General features: G+C 42.0%; 1 protein-coding gene across 1 annotated transcript; it reads right to left on the bottom strand.

Annotated features, from left to right (window-relative positions):
* Positions 1–1785: 1785 nt before the first annotated feature.
* On the bottom strand, positions 1786–7327 carry LOC147460765 (uncharacterized). Its single transcript, XM_086508468.1, has 5 exons — positions 2653–7327; positions 2517–2574; positions 2390–2434; positions 2133–2239; positions 1786–2029 (listed from the first exon to the last, which is right to left on the bottom strand). The coding sequence occupies exons 1-5, from the start codon at positions 2664–2666 to the stop codon at positions 1939–1941; spliced, it is 315 nt and encodes a 104-aa protein (XP_086364594.1). The 5' UTR covers positions 2667–7327; the 3' UTR covers positions 1786–1938.
* Positions 7328–17501: the final 10174 nt, after the last annotated feature.

The following is a 17501-nucleotide window of genomic DNA, read 5'->3' as shown; positions in this document are numbered from 1 at the left end:
GCAAGCTAATGTGATTGCATCTGGAGCGATACCCTGAGTACGATGTTTTATCTCAACAACCCTAGTCTTACCATATAATGGTGAATTCTATTGGCCATGCAAGCATGTTGTGCAATGCCACATGTCTTCAATAAGCATGTGAATTTTTTAGAAGACCTCGAAAGTGCAAATGAGCTAGCAGCCTAGTTGAGACGTCGGAGACTCGAAGGGGAGGCTAGCACCTCTCTCTCCCTCTCTCTCACGTGCACACGTCCTGCGCCTGTGTCAACTTACATAGCCATGGTACATTGGTTTGAAATATGCCATCGAAGGTGGAGCCAAAGACACGAAGGTGCACAGTTGAGGATAGTCTTGAAGAAGCAATTACGAAACTCAACGACATCCTTGAACCAATCAACATCAAACCGGAGATGGTCGTTTGGATCAATGATACACACCGAGATGTGCGCCCTGAGCATTGTGTCCTTACTTTCAAGGATAAAGAGGAGCGAGTGAAGCTTCTACGTCAATCCCATCTCCTCAAAGGAACAAAGCTTTGGATTACTGAGGAGCTGACCACAAATCAACTCAAAATAAGAAAGGACGAACTCAAGAAGATGTCTGAAGCCCGCACGCAAGGCAAATGGGCAGTGTATCGAGGCGGTAAAACTATCATTCAACAGTTTCGAACTCCAAAAGAGGCTCTTCCCTCAACTGCTCCCCCCTAGATTTTGTTCCCTCCTTTTTTCTCTTGATGGACCCTCAATCCTTAACTGATATGTATCTCATGTCTTCACGTATAAGCATGCAATTGTAAAATTTTGTTTGGTCCCATGGGTCATATTTGACCTTCGTGGACGATAATACAATCTATCTATCTATCTCTCTCTCTCTTGCTTGCTCGCTCTGTGTTGATTGCTCTCACCTAACGTCGGAGTCACCTTGCGCAATGCACTGGTCCAAAATTTGTCAGATGAAGCTCGTGCTGACACTTGTTCGAGGGAAGGGGCCGAAAGTGTGAGTTGGTGCGGCAAAACAAACTTCTTACCACTCCTACATATACATCACTATACCCTCCTCGTATTCTTCTCATTACTACACACACTAAAATTGCTCTAACACTTCACACTTAGACCTGCACACACTAACATAGTTCACCATTGCCAAGACTTGCTCATGAACGCTACCTCCACACCATTGCCACTGCCACTACCATACACATGGCTAATCAACAATTGCCCCTCTCTAAAGCACGGTACACCAACCACTCTTGCTCTTTGTGCGTCGACATACACACCCTACGACACGACTCTCTCTCTCTCTCTCTCTCTCTCTCTCTCTCTCTCTCTCATGAGTTGGTAGGCGCCACTTAAAAGCATAGTACACCAACCACTCTATCTCTCTCTCCTTGACGTGCATACCATATGACATACAACTCTAGAGTCTGCCTTTCTCTCTTTCATGCACATATACACAGCTGACTCATATATATACAGCTAGAGGAAGCGCAACTCACACAAACTTGCCATGGGAAATGCACCTCACACCTCGACATGCACACCATGAACACAAATCTCTCTCTCTCTCTCTCTCTCTCTCTCTCTCTCTCTCTCTCTGGAGATTGGACTCATGAAATCCACGACTCGTGAGTAGTAGAGGTAGGATAGGGAGCTAGAGCATCGCCTGGAACCATTGTCGTCAGGTGCCATTAAACATGGAATTGGAAGTGAAACAAAGAGGTATAGGAAGTTCATATTGTAGGCTTTATCTAATCAAAACAAAGAACATGATGCTGTCAAATGTAGACAAACACAACTCTCATCACTAAACACTCACTAAAAATCAACACAAAGCAAAGCTATGAGAGGCGATCTCTAAACATTAAACCAAAACCGAGCAAGAAAATTTTTAAAAAATGCTCATAAATATCTAGAACTCTGGAAACTAAAAAAAAAATTCCTATATGGTACGAAGCTTTCGTATTGATACAATATTTTCCTCCCCAATGCTTTCATGTACTTTTCTTAGCAACAACAATTTTTGTTTTGATCTGCGAGGACAAAAGTCGAACGTGTTAAGCCAATGTAAGAAGATATGAACAAAGCCTCAGAAAGGGTGATGACGTGGAGGGAGAAGATGCTTACGACGCTTACGATTTGCTCTCTCTCTCACACACATACAGTCGAAATGCTCCATTTGTTGGGCCTGCTTTGATGTGCACAGATGGCCTCTCTCTAATTTCTCTCTTCTCTGGCGCAGCCTGGCAAAAACGTCTTCAAAATTGAGACGGACTGGAAGGCAACACGCGCGCGCGCGCGCGTGTGTGTGTGTGTGTGTGTGTGTGTGTGTGAGAGAGAGAGAGAGAGAGAGAGAGAGAGAGAGAGAGAGAGAGAGAGAGAACGCTTCATACTTGCATCATAGAGCATGGGGGCTTGAGGGGTGGAGCAGATTTGAGCTCAGCAATAGGGCATGGTAGAGGTGCCCATGATGAAGACACACACACACAGCCCCATCATAGCGTGGAGGGCATGGTGTACACCATCGAGCTCATGTCTCCTTGCCTTCCAGAACGTTTCATGGACTATTAGGTGCACGCTGCACAGATCATAACGGGAGGCATGGTCAAACCAGATCAAGAAGTCATTTGAGTGAGAGAGAGAGAGAGATGAATACCTGGTGGTTGGCATTGTCCTAGGCAACGGCAGAGAAGCGCCCTCGAGTTGTAGCTGAGTAGCAGAGCCTCTGGCTTCTTGAGCAAAAGCACGATAGTGCTCTCTCTCTCTCTCTCTCTCTCTCACACACACACATGCAGTCAACACTCTTCATTTTTTGAGCGTTCGTCCCCATTGGCTGCCTCTCTCCAACCCTTGTTGCTTGGTTGCCCCGCTGTGATTGCCCATAGTGTTGTACATCATAGCTTGCCTCACTCTACCGCCCATCGTCATCCACAGTACCCACTATTGACTCCATGTTGCACGTAGAGGCCGCCTCTCTCTCTCTCTCTCTCTCTCTCTCTCTCTCTCTCTCTCTCTCAACACTTGTGGCTCTTAGCTGCTCAACTGTGACACCTTGTCGTCGAGGCGAGCTTGAGCAGTAGTATTGCATGCTGCCCCATGCACTTGCGGATGCCCCGCTGTAACCACGTGTGGCGCTACATGATGTCTGCCATGCCAACGCTTGTGGGCGCATGTTCAAAAAATGTAGGCCTACGTGCAAGCAGCACGACAACAGCTTGGCGTTCTTGGCATGACAACAGCAATGCCATTCTTTGTGTGCTATCAGGAGAACCTAATCTCTATCAAGCTTGGTGGTGATTCGTGATCCTCAATCTCTGCAGACTGCAGTGCTCGTCGGATCTCTCTCTCTCTCTCTCTCTCTCTCTCTCGTGCGAAATAAAGGAGGCTGCTGTCCAGAGTTACGTAAAGTGCCTACGAATAACTCCCCCCTCTCTCTCCCTAAGTGCTCTCTGTCTCCCCGCATCCAAGAGCACCACGTGTCAAGGGAGCCCGGAATTTCTCCCGTCTCTCTCTTTGCATGGCTGTGCTCACGGAAATGCAGGCCACACCCGCCGCTTGAAGGAGCTTCTGACACGTGGCAGTGGGAGAGAACCGGAATTCCCTCCCCCATTATCCTTAGCATAGATTATGAGTGGCGGCCGGGGCTGGCTCTTGTTTTGGTCAACGAGCCCACCAAACGGGCCTATGGTGGACATATGCGAGGTTTTTCTGATGTACGATCACAAATATTTGGTTGTGATAGTGGGAGTCTCGAAGTTGAGACGGTGACTCGTCCAGCTGGGTTATGCGGGAATGACAACAGGCATAAAGGCCTGGTATGGGACCCAAGAAAGAGCCCCATGATCCAATTGTGGTAACAAGATGAAAATGAGATTTGCGGCTGTCCAAGAGCCCCTTTTTAAGCCTTGAGCAGAGGTCTTGTGACATGTATGAAGATTGAGGGCTGTTGGGATGGAAAATGGCAACCAGGGCTAGCTCCAAAACCATTGTATGGCAGTGAAGGATCAGATTTGGTTAAGACTCTGTTTGGATGCTAGGGGACTTGAGAGCCCGAGGAATTGGTGCTTATGCAAGCCTTGGATGGGAAATGTATTCCTCCTTAACAAAGACGGCTAGTCGGTGATGGGGGGGGTGTAGTACTTGGAACATACTACAAGTGGTGCGATGATACCTATCAGTAAGAAAGTCGACTCGAGTGGATTCTACCATAGATGGCCGATGGATTCCCTCTGGACAAGTGGGTTGCATGATGATGCGATGTGCTCAATGAGTTGTTGATACAAGGCTCGGCATACAGGGCAGCAGATTATTAAATTGTCCAGAATGCATCAGATGATAGTGACAACAAGACAGTTGGCTATGCCCAGCCGATACAAGGTTCAGTAAAGGTCACGGGGATGGAAGAACCGGTGTCTCAAACCTGCTTGATTATGAACTCTGTTGGGCCGAGAGTCCCTTTTTGAGCCCCAAGTAGAGGGCTTGTGACAGGTATGAAGATTGAGTGTTATCAAAATTATGAGTGGCGGCCAGGGATGGCTCTTGTTTTGGCCAATGAGCCCACCAAACGGGCATGCAATAGGGCTGAGAGAGGCCTAATGATGGTGGACATATGCGAGGTTTTTCTGATGTACGATTGCGAGGATCTGGTGTGTGATATTGGGAGTCTCCGAGTTGAGACGATACTCGTTGAGCTGGGTTATGTGGGAAAGACAACAGGCATAAAGGCCTGGTATGGGACTCGGGTAAAGGGCCCCATGGTCCGATTGTGGGTACAGTGATAATGTAATACAAATCAACTAGGATGTATGAGGAAGTGGAAGCAAAAGGGCCACTAAGCATGATCAGGGTTAAGCCAAGGCTAAGCCAAACAAATTGGAGCTGCTTGCTGGTTTTTGAAGCCTGATGTGGGTCGAGGTAGGTCATACAAAATGGAGCAGAAAAGTAGGCTACTAATGCAGGCCATAGATGACCAATGGGTCCCCCCTTGACAAGGAGCCATTCCCTCCTCCGAAGAGGTTACTACTGCATTATGTGTAAGAAAGTCATCGGCTCTCAAGCTCGGCATTCCCTCATACCTCAACACTTCCCCATCACAAGGGAAAAAAGGGGCAAACAGGCCCATATGGTGCTCTTCACTCCAAGTCCCACTTGAGCAATCGTCAAACAACACAAGGGACTTGCAAGCCTTGAGTCCCTCATCTTGGAAAGCATAAATAGTACCACATGTGGTGACATTAGTTTGTTCGCTATCCTCAGGAGCAAACAATCAGCCACACAAACCCACGTGTAGAGTCGGGCTGGTGATCACTAAAATCCCCTTTCATGCCAAGCAGGCAATGCATCCACTTCAATCGCATATCCTTAAACCTCCCTAGGTTAGAATACTTCCCGAAAAACACAATCATTAGGCGGCGCATCATGCATAGCTTTGTGTCTCCCAATTTCCTTTGTCGAGGGGTTATCCATCAACCATGCATGGCCGACATCAGACCCAACTTTAGCACTTTTGCTTCCCAATAGTGCTTACATTGATCCATTGCATGTTCCCTAAACCACTTGAACTAATCTGATACTCTTCTGTTATCCTTGTACTGGCTGAGCATAGATGACTGCTTCACCGACTGCTGCATGCTGATCCGGCCCTGTATTGTCCATTACATGTGTGCATCACATTATCATCCGGCTCCTGGAGAACAGCTGAAGGACTTGGATTTTTGGGGATGATTTTAGGAACCTTGCTTTGGTCAGTCATTAAAATACGATAGATAATGGAAGGTTGCTGTAGATTACGCCAGAATTTGGGTCCACCAGCAGGCAGCTGGTCTTTTTTTCCAAAATGTATGGTTTTGCGGGGTTTGGGCGATAGAACCCAGAGAGAACCAGAGCCCTGGGAGTGCTTTTTCTTCTATGTTGGAGCCAGTTACATTCCGGGATCTGAAGAACCATTGTATGGCAAATTAAGTACCGTTTGGATACTAGGGCACTTAAGAGCCAAGGAATTGGCAAGATGAAAATGAGATTTGTAGCCGGCCAAGAGCCCCTTTTTAAGCCTTGAGCAGAGGTCTTGTGACATGTAGGAAGATTGAGGGGCTGTTGGGATGGCGAATGGAGCCCGAGGAATTGGTGCTTATGCAAGCCTTGGATGGGAAATGTATTCCTCCTTGACAAAGACGGCTAGTCGGCGATGGGGGGTGTGTAGTACTTGGAAAATACTACAAGTGGTGCGATGATTCCTATCAGCAAGGACTCGAGTGGATACTATCCTAGATGGCCGATGGATTCCCTCTCAACAAGGTGGGTTGCATGATGATGCGATGCGTGCAATGAGTGGTCGATACAGGGCCCGGCATACAAGGAAGCAGATGATTAAATTGTCCAAAATACATCAGATGTTGGCGACAACAAGACAGCCGGCTATGCCCATCCGATACAAGGTTCAACAGGGCATAGCAGATCAGTTTGCGTGGTTCGCGGCACATGTAATGGGTTGATGTATTTCATGCACAACATGGAAATGGAAGTCAATGAGTACCAACCCACATCTACTACACGTGGGTTTGTTTGGCCGATTGCTTGGAGTGATCGGTATGTTGGTTCGGATGGGCACTATAGTGGACCTACCTCTACATAGTAGGCTAGGCCATCAATCAAAAGAAACTGTTTGTAAAACTTATGTGGTGTGGAGGATCTGAGATGATGTATGATGGCCTAAATCTAAGGATCCTATTGCTGCAAGTGACAAAAAGTACTAAGATCAGTGGGCTAAGGTATGCGGTGTTGCTACGTATTGTGGAATTGGTTGTTCCACAGCCTAGTGCTTACTGACCCTATCCTTATTGAGCATATTCTGCAAACAAAGAATCCCAAGATAGGACATTCCGGACATTTCTCTCTAGCAACCCTTAACTAGTAATCTCATTAAGAATGTTTGTGCTTTTGTGGTGCTAGAGCACTCCACATATCATATACACATTGGCCAAGTACTACCAAGCATAGCTTTCTCTAGTAGCCCTTGACCCAAGCAAGGATACTAATGGCATCCACTTTGTTTACATCATTTCTGTCAAAGGTAGAGAGGCTAAACTTTGGCCTCACTCTTGAAATTCCTACAGACCATGGAAGCTACTCATGTACCCATAGGAACTCTTGCTTGTACAACTAGCCATAACATATATATGATCCTCATCGCAATGCATAAATCCCAAATGACTCGCCTCAAAGTCTTGCTTCACTCAGAGTTGCACTTATCAAGTGGTCTATAAGTGCTTGCCTAGGGATTGTTAGTGCCTGTTAAGAGCCTGTAAGTACTTGTCAAGTGGTCTTAAAGTGCTTTGCAAGTGCTCCTAGAGTACTTTGCAAGTAGTCCTAAAGTGCTTTGCAAGTGGTCTAAAGGTGCTTGTCTAGTGGCCTAAAAGTGCTTCTCAAGTGCTTACCAAGTGGTCAAAAAGTTCTTGTTCAATGACCTAAAAGTAGCCTGTAAGTACTTATCAAGTGGTCTTAAAGTGATTTGCAAGTGGTCCTAGAGTACTTTGCAAGTATTCCTAAAGTGCTTTGCAAGTGGTCTAAAGATGCTTGTCTGGTGGCCTAAAAGTGCTTCTCAAGTGCTTACCAAGTGGTCAAAAAGTGCATAGGGATTGTTAGTGCCTGTTAAGTAGCCTGTAAGTACTTGTCAAGTCGTCTTAAAGTGCTTTGCAAGTGGTCCTAGAGTACTTTGCAAGTAGTTCTAAAGTGCTTTGCAAGTGGTCCTAGAGTACTTTGCAAGGAGTCCTAAAGTGTTTTGTGCTTACCAAGTGGTCAAAAAGTTCTTGTTCAATGACCTAAAAGTACTTGTCAAGTGGTTTGAAAGTGTTTGTCAAGTGACCCAAAAGTGATTGTCAAGTGGTTTGGAAGCTATCATCAAGTGGTTGTAAGTGGGTTGAATGTGCTTCGAAGTGGTTCATAGTGCTCTCCAAGTGGCTTGCCAAAGTACTCATATGTGGTGCAAAGGTGGTAGACACTGTTGTCACAAAGATGAACATGTTAGGGGAGTGCTTCAAAGTTATAACTTACAAGTTCTCCTCTAGGGGCATGCTATTGTAGGTTTGTTCAAAAACATCATTGGACAATTCATATACATTAGGCTCAATTTTCACTAGGCACATCGAAAACCCGATGCATCGCACCAGGTGGGAGCAGACAAAAGCATGGGGCTCATCATCCAAAAGGACGTAGGTATCATCATGCCCATGTACCTTGTTGTAGAAGAGTCCCTCAATGACAAATGATTTTTTTTTAATACGGTTATGCGATTCATCCATTTTGGACTTTATGGTCAAGCGCTTGTGTTAGTGCACTTCAACATGTAGAAGTCTTCACCTCGCTCTTCTGGAGCTTGTGTGTTCGTCTTCATCACCATAAGCAGACTTGGTATCTGCATCTTCATCCTCCTACTACTCCACAAAAGCTCCGCCATCCTCTTGGCTTTGCACACTTTTTTAATCCACTTCCAGTCTCTTGGCATCTGCAACTTGGCCACGTTCTGCCACCCTTTCATGCAGAACCTCCGTGAGAACAGGCTCTTCCACCTCTTCAAGCTGCACTTGAGCTTTGGCACTTTCTTGGAAACCTACAACAAAGAAGGATCTAGATAAACAGAGCCGATGACCTCCATTACCTAGTTAGGTCAACCAGCTTACAAACACAGAGAGTTGAGAGGCTTACCTCAGCTGGCAAGAAGGTAGACTCTAGCCAAAGGGTGAGCCATTCTGGAGGGACATCGGAAGGAAATTGGGGGGATTCCAATCCATCTCTAGCAACATACCTAAAATTTTTAGGAGGAAGGTGGGGTGGATTTGGTCTCACTTTTAGCAACATACCTAAAATTTTCCAACAACATCAAGCCTAGAGGTCAGCTCAAAATTATTATTTTCAGCACCAACTCTAGAATTTTAGAAATATTCCAAAATTTAAAGGAAGGAGGGAAGGAAATGTAGACGGTGGAAACAATCCCTAGGTTGGAATTACGATTGGTGGCTCACCTAGTAATTACCAAGATAGTTATTGTAGTAGCTACATAGTGGACAATCGGTGAGAGACCCAGTCTAACATCTATAAATAGGGTCCATTACGTCATTTGATGGGGAGTGATTTGGGTTGTGATTTGAGGAGCTACATGATATTTCACTCTTGAGTCTAGTGTCTTCAAGCTCAGTGTGCTCTTGTATTCTCTTGTCAATAAGCTTAGAGAAATCTTTTGGCCCATACTGTACTTGTTCCTATTGTACTAATCTGATTTGAATATCATCCAGTTCCAATTACAGTTTCAGTTCCAATCTATGTGTCATTTCCATTTTAGTTACTATTTCCAGTTCCATTTCAGTATCAATGCCTTTGTTTGATCTATTGTCTAAAGTTTGTCTATATGAATTGGCAACAGATTCTTAAACCAACACTAGAATATATGTCTGAAGAAACCAGCTCATTCCATTAGCATTAAGTTTCTTGCGAAAATTCCGATTATATTTTGATTGGCGTGATCTTTTTGGTGGTTTTTGTGTTGTACATACCACATAAAGATCTTGAGTAAGGTATGTAAACCTGGTGGCTCGTAGCAGGCAAAAAAGTGGTGCATGCTTTAGGTCCCTCTAAGCTTTGGCTCTCTCTCTCTCTCTCTCTCTCTCTCTCTCTCTCTCTCTCTCTCTCTCTCTCTCTCTCAAAGGCAAATGAGGCGTAAAATGACCTACCCTGGCTATATGTATCCGACTTACCTAGAACCCCAAGTGTACTCTTACCGTCTTTGCTATGATTACTCACTTCATGTCACTTGTGGTTCAAACGCCTCGTGATTTGGATATCCTGTCGCTGTTTGGCCTTGCTTTTGCAAATTTGCCCATTTATAAGTTGGCCAAAAGTTTGATATGCACCAAATCCGGCTTTGAAATTCACTATGCTTTAGGCACTTGCTCTATTGATTCGGCATTTGCATTCAAAACTTGATTCCAGCTCTCTTGGGTTATTTTATCAATTATTGATCCTTATTAGCTAAAAATTAAAGAAAAATGCTAAATTTTATTATTATTCCACCAAAATTATTATTATTCAGCTAAAATTTATTATTATCTGGCAAAATTATTACTCACATATGGCTCATTAATATGCCTGATAAGAGGTAAAAACCAAATAAAAAGTACAATTTAAGCATCAAATTACACTTCTTACACTCTGTCCACATGAATTCTGTCATAAAATCTAATATCTAACCAACCCAAATGATTTTCTCATATTAAATTGATCACTTAATGTGGGAGAATAAACAGGAACAAGTGTTAAGATATAGATATGTACTTATAGATCTATCTCAACACGGGGCCAGTGGTAAAGGGGCCCAAATGAGAGATGGTCTATTAAAGAGCAAGGCTATCCAATGGAGCATAAGGCCTTAGGGTTAACTTCATTGAAGAGCTCCAATAATGTGTGTAAAAGTCCTTTGACCTTAGGTAAGCTAGGGCTGAGCTTGAGGTGGGAACCTGGCCCAAGCTCGAGGTGCTTGTCGTGCTTGAGGTGCTTGTCATGCTTGAGGTGCTTGATTAAGATTCTTGAGGTGCTTGACTGGCTCCATGCTTGAGGTGCTTGACTTGCTGCATGATTAAGGTGCTTGAGGTGCCTTGAGAAGCTTGCCTGAGATGCTTGTGGGAACACCCCCTACTTTAAGTGCTCTGTCATGCTTGATGACTAAGGGGCTTGCTCATCCAAAGTCAAAAAGATCCCTACAAGGAGGGGGGCGAGCCTACAAGGGTGGGGGATGAGAGAGAACACACACACACACACACAAGGGAAGCCCCAGCTTGAAGAGGCAGCAAGGACACTTGTCAAGTTCCTCCTCATGTTGCCCTCATGGTGTGCCTGAAGCCTATTGGTTGGCCACCCAAGGGGTCATATGACAATTTAGGATATTTAATTAATTGATTTTGCATTTATCAAGTCCTCTCTCTCAAAGGGGAAAGGGGGACACTTGTCCCAAGGCTACCCCTGTTGCTTGTAATGGCTCCTGCTTGTGATTGGCTAGGCCTGGAGGGGTCCAATGAGCTTTCATCATGAGCTACAAGGGGGGGTCGACCATGCAAGCTAGGGGGTTGCTTAGGGGGTATACTCACCCACACACACACACACCAAAAAAAACACTCTCATTGTGTACTATGCAAAGGCAAGAGCTCCCTCTCCTTCTCCAAGAAAGTAGAGGTTGAGAGCCTACACCAACACTCTTGGCTATGGAGTGCAAATCCATCCAAGAGCCATGCTTCAATGCTTGAGCTTGCCATCTCCTTCTTCTTCATTACTATGCTATTATGTATGCTAGCACAAGAGTTATGATAAGTGAGGAACTAGTTCTTTCTCGTATGAAATGTTTCTTCTTCCTCTTCCCTACCCTCATTCCCTGCTAGCTCTCTCCACCTTCGAAGGTGTTTGAGGTCTTGGGACTGAGGCTTGGCATGGTTAAAGCTTTCTTCAAGTTTATGTTATGCTATGTTTGTGATGCATGAAGCTTTCCATCTTCATTGCATCACCTAGGTCACAAGGAACACAAAGATTGTATTGTAACAAGTCTCTCTTTATGGGAGAAATCATAATACAAATGCCTATTGGAGGGGCGACCGGCTTCACATAAATCCGGTCCTCAACTATTGTCATGTTCTCTAAATTCTCTCTCTTGCAAAAGTATTGTCTATGCCAAGTTAACTAATTGCTATGATTATGTTGCTATCTTCAATTATGTCTACCCGCTATGCTCACAAAATCATTTCTTGAAATTACTCTCATTAAATTCCGCTACTCTCAAATTGAATAGGCAAATTCCATTACAATTCTTATCATCTTGCATCATAGGTTGCTACTATTAGTATGCTTGCAATGCCCACCCAAAAACAAATTTGCAAAAAGAATCCAAAAGAAGACCAAAAGGGCCAAAAAATGTTCATGGTGAAAAACCACAAACTCAAACCTAGGGTTTGATTTTCAACTGACATAAAACAGTTCAAAACACATTAAAAACATATATCTAGAATCAAGATACCAAGGACAAGTTGTGGACAATATTTTATCACATTTGGCCATTGAGGTACATGGATTGCGAACCATGTTTCCCTATAGTAGATTAACCCAGAGTGATACCATAGGTAGGTATAATCACCAAGAGTACATAGGTCTTTTCAAAATTGAAAATTTGGACATAATTAGAGGATTTTGCAAGCTAAGATAGTTTTTGTACAAAGAGCACGATTTTTTGATCGATTCAAGAATTTTGGACTAACAGAGTGGCTGTAAGCTCATAGCCATTGAGTGTTTGTTGTGTAGACTGAGAAGGTTAGACCAATGCAGCTTGACATGATTCCGAGTTGTAATATTTCAAAGAAATCAAAGAGGTAACAATTTAGGGTTTTGCAAGAGTGAATATTTCTTGATGTATTTGAGATTAGGTGGGTTTTACCCAATTAGAAACTCGGTTGTAGGAGACCAAGTGATCAATATTTCTATTGAAGAGAGTGTGAATCACGGACCACTGGCTTCCTTAGAGCCAATCATTGAGAAAAGTTTGTCTGGTACATTGTCAAAGAGATCTTACACCTACATGGCTAAGGGATTCAACAGGGTGAGTTTTAAGGAACGATCGAACATGGCTATATCATAAGAGAGATCTTATGCCTACATGGCTAAGGGATTCAAGAAGGTGAGTTTTAAGGAAGGATCAAACATGGACGCATGACCCATCCTAGCCAGTGCCCAAATTGGAATTTTTGCACTTAAAGTATCAATTTGAGAACGACCAAAGTGCAAAGATCTACAAAGATGGTATGGATTGCTACTGCATGAAATTTGAGGAAAGGCCTAGTGAATTCACGGACTTAGTACTTGTTGACTGTAGTGGTGATCGATATTTTGATGATGAGGGAATAATGTATTTAGTTGTGCAAAGTTCCTATATTGTGGAAAAAGGGGGAATGATAGGCATGAAAGAAAAAGTTGGCGTGGATCCAAAAGATGAGCCGCTTATTAATGAGCAACTCATTTATGCAAACAAATTTATTTGTGGTAGTTCACTTGTACAGATTGTTCTTGATGCATTGCCAAATTCTCATAAGACTTTTGTTAGTACTTGGAGACTTATGACCCAAGAAAACCCTCAAGCTATTAAATTTCATGCATTATGCACATTACTGTTGCAAGAGTCACTTTCAAGAAAGAACAAGGATAAGCAACGTGCAGTTGAACACGCTTTTGTTGTTGCTCAAAGAAAAGGTGGTAATAGCAATGTAACCACTTCTCATGGTTCTTTGGTGGGAAGCAAATCACGAGTTTCTAATTCTTATGCTGGCAACACCTCGTCTAGGAATTCTAGTGGAAAAGGCTAAAAGAAGATGTGTTGTAATTATTGCAAGGCTGATGATCATTTGATAAAGCAAATTCCTAAGTTGAATGCAAAAGAGGCCAAGAAGAAAGAGGTTGAATCCACTATAAATGCAGCCATTGTAGAATCTTTTAGGAAAGAAGATTGTGATGTTGATGTAGATGTAGAGTGGGCATTTAGTGCAAAGTGTACTTATGATCCTTCTGTCCATGATGCATGTATATCAATTGTTGCAAATTCACATGTGTGGTACTTTAATAGTGGTGCTGCAAAGAACATTACTTCACATTGTGCTTTTTTCTACCTGTCTCGAGGCTGTCCCTCATGGGAATATAGTCACTTGTGCCAAAAATGCCTCTTATCCAATCAAGGGAGCTGGAAAGATTGTGCTAACTACTGTGAATGGAAGTTCTTTTACACTTTTTGATGCACTTTATGTACCAGGTATTAAAAAGAATCAATCTTTTATATATGCGCTTGCAAGACTTGGTCTTGTTGTCAAATTTGTGGATGACAGAACCGTACACATGATCTCAATTTTGGTAATGAAATAGTTGCATCTGGCATTGTTTTTCGTGGACTATATAGCTCACTTTGTATGACAAGTGTGGGCAGAGTTTTTCAAGTGAAATTGTGGATTCAAAGGCTATTTCAGATACAAAACTTTAACATGCACATTTTGGACATCTAAATTTTGTCAATTTTCTACGTTTGCAAAAATATGATATAGTTGCTTCTTTGCCGCCTCTTGAAGCACCTTTGAAGCATGTTTGGTGAAGCCTATATTTTAAGTAAGATGCAATGTTTGATATTTCCAAAGGATGTTTCAGTAAGGGCTACATGCAGTTTGCAACTTGTGCAAAGTGATGTTTATGGGCCTATGTAAACTCCATCCTTAGGCAATTGCCTATACTTTGTGACTTTCATTGATGATTACTCCAAGTATGTATGGGTGTATCTGCTTAAAGCTAAGTCCAATGTGTTCATGTGCTTCAAGCAATTTCTAGCTATGGCTGAAAATGTCTCTAAACATACTATGGGCACCCTCCATGCAAATCGAGGAGGGGAGTATATGTCTCATGACTTTAATGAATTTTTGGCTAATAGTGGGATAAAACACCAATGTATAGTGTAGTAAAACCTCAGCAAAATGGTGTTGCTGAAAGAAAAAACAGATCGCTTATGGAGATGGCATGATGTATGGTCAAGAGTCAAGCTTTTCCACATTCGTTTTTGCTTGAGGCTATCATGTGTGCTACTTATTTACTTAACAAGTGTCCTACCAACGCCTTGAAGTCTATGACTCTTTATGAAGCATGGCATGATTAAAGCCATCTATTGATCACATACGCGTTTTTAGTTGTTTAGCTTATGCTTTGGTGCCACAACACAGCGCAGAAAGTTGGATGATAAGGCTATTCAATGCATTTTTTTGGCCCTATAATACTGAAAGCAAAGGCTACAAGATATCCCATGTGCAAACAAAATGTATCTTGGTTTCACGAGACCTGTTTGTGAAAGATTTTGTCCAGTCTTTGTTAAATCATACCAGAGCCAGTAATGTAAGCTCACAAGATATTTATGACACTTAGTTTCCTCTTTTTAATGGTGACAACTTGAATGTAGATTTCAATGAGGCAAATTTCAACCTATGGGGGTTTCTAAAAAGGTTACGAATCAACCTATATTGATGCAGATATAAATGATGTACTTGATGTGGAAGGGATGAGAATGAGGAGGCTAGAGATATGCCAAACTAGTTGGTGTATACATTGCGTGACAATATATTGGATGCACTTCTATGTCTAGTCATACTTGTTCAGGTTCTTGCCATGCATCTTATGCATCATATTGTAATGCTTTGGTTGTTTCTAGTTTATGTGATGAGGAGGAACGTCTTTCTTTTGATGTATAGAATTCAAAAAATTGGATGGTTGCCATGCAATCAAAATATGATGCATTTATAGAAATGACACATGGACTTTATGTGATTTGCCTCCTGGTAAAAAGGACATTGATACAAAGTGGGTTTACAAGTTGACATGTAATTCGGATGGTGAGATTGATTGCTACAAGGCTCGACTTTTTGCAAAAGGGTATACATAACAAAAAGGCATAGATTATGAAGAGACATTTGCTTCCACTTGTCATATGACTATTGTTTGTCTTCTATGTGCATTGGTAGCTCACTTTGGATGGGATGTACATAAATCGGACATTGTTATTTCTTTCTTGAATGGTTATATATTTGAGGAAGTTTATTTAATGCAACCTCACAATTTTTTCAAGAAAGTACAAGAAGATAAATTGTGCAAATGTATCAACAAAAAAAAATTATGTGGCACCAAGCAAGGGAAACAATCCATTGGGACATTTTAAAGACCATTGTTGTGAAGAATTGGCATTTCCAACCCTTTTCCTTAGTGAACCAGGGAAATACCATTAGTAGATTGCTTTCAAATAGTTGAAATGTGGGAACTCATGCACAAAATAGACGGTTCACACTTCACATAGAGAAATTGTTCTTTAAAACAATGAAAATAATGACACAACAAGTTCTTGGACCTATTTGGGTACATCGACATGCAAAGGCATGCTAAAGATGGCAACCTTAAAGGCTCATCATGTTGCACCAAACAATACAAACATTGAAAATCTATTAAGTTCATAGGTACACTATTGTGATTTTGAGTGTATGGAAAATCACCTGACTACAAAATAAAACTAAGAAAGAATGTTTTCACCATGGTGCATCATGTAGGGACCATGGCCAAAATTTGCAACCCTTTCCACCCTTCCTTAACCCTTCACAATGAAGGGCATGTTTGTCAAGTAAAAGGGTGACTTTATCATGAACCTTCCCCAAGAAGGGCAAGCTCTCATAATTCCCTTCAAGGGTTACTTCATGTTAGGAGCTATGCTAGTCAAATATTTTGGTCACGAGGTTATTCATTTTGTGGAGACGATGGCACTTAATGGGGGGTCAATGTTTATGATAGATTGAAAATGGGAAAAATTCTTAGAAAAATCCTTATCCATGGAAGTTTCCACTTGGCATAGGATTGCATATGTCCAATTAAGCATCTGTGGTGGACAATAGGGACCAACCTAATGTGATGTTCCAAGTATAGTTCTAGACTCATGTTTGCTATCAAATTTGTTGTGTTTTTTCTTCCCCTATAAATTGTGATGAGAGGATTTCCATTACCCAAGCAAAAAAAAAAACGAGCAAAGTAGAATATCAAATCTTTGGTATTGCATCATAATAAAAGAGTTAAAGACAATCACACAAGTCATGGTTAAAACACCCAAAGAGGTGAGAGACTGTGTTATTGCTACAAAAGATTTTAACAAGTCAATGAAGAGAGAAGACACATGACCCTTGAAAATAAAGAGTTTCAAAGTCCATCTTTCTTGGCAAGCAAAACTATTTTCAAGTAATTCTATCACAAAATTTTAGTGGACCAAATCTTACAATGTGCCCACACAAAAGATGGAACACGAATTACTTTTAGAAACTATCCAATAGAGAGCAATGTCTTGATAGTGTTACATGGTTTTATTAAAACAACACGTATAAAAAGCGCAAGTACGTAATTTAGCTTCTACTGAACACATAAAAGGATAAGCACATAATCGTATGTCTACCTTCCTCTTCCTAGAGGTCTTTCTTACACATGAGATTTCTTGAAATAAGACAATTCAAGACTCCTTATATGTGATTTTGCAACCAAAGACATTAAAACGTAACAAGAGAGAATAATCTCAAACATTTTCAACAAAACTTTGAGTAAAAATATCTCATCACATTTAGGGACTTCATCCAAAGAGGAAAGATCATTATTTGCTTGGACCCTCTTAGATTGACCAATGTGTAAAATTTCCATATAGGACAATGGTAAATCACTGTCCAATGCATTTACATCCTGGTACTCCAAATTTACACATAGCATGAAATAAGTTTATGCTTAAGAGTATACATGATGACACACCTCTTTTTTGTAGCTTTGAAGGCCATCAAAGCTCTTCATTTCCATTAAGAATTTGTCATTCTAAACCATACAAAAGACAAATTACTTTTTTTTAAAAATGCAAATAATATATAAAGAAAGACTTCATAACAA

Source organism: Adiantum capillus-veneris, chromosome 3, assembly GCF_014529385.1.
Source record: "Adiantum capillus-veneris isolate H3 chromosome 3, ASM1452938v2, whole genome shotgun sequence".
Classification (NCBI taxonomy): Eukaryota; Viridiplantae; Streptophyta; class Polypodiopsida; order Polypodiales; family Pteridaceae; genus Adiantum; species Adiantum capillus-veneris.
The sequence above is the reverse complement of the archived record's forward strand: the minus strand, read 5'-3'. Positions and strand labels throughout refer to the sequence as shown.

Coding starts and splice junctions, on each gene's coding strand:
- LOC147460765 (XM_086508468.1), bottom strand. Junction 2,435..2,516: donor GGAGACATGAGCTCGATGGT/GTACACCATGCC, acceptor CCTATTGCTGAG/CTCAAATCTGCTCCACCCCT. Junction 2,240..2,389: donor CCCCATGCTCTATGATGCAA/GTATGAAGCGTT, acceptor CGTTTTTGCCAG/GCTGCGCCAGAGAAGAGAGA.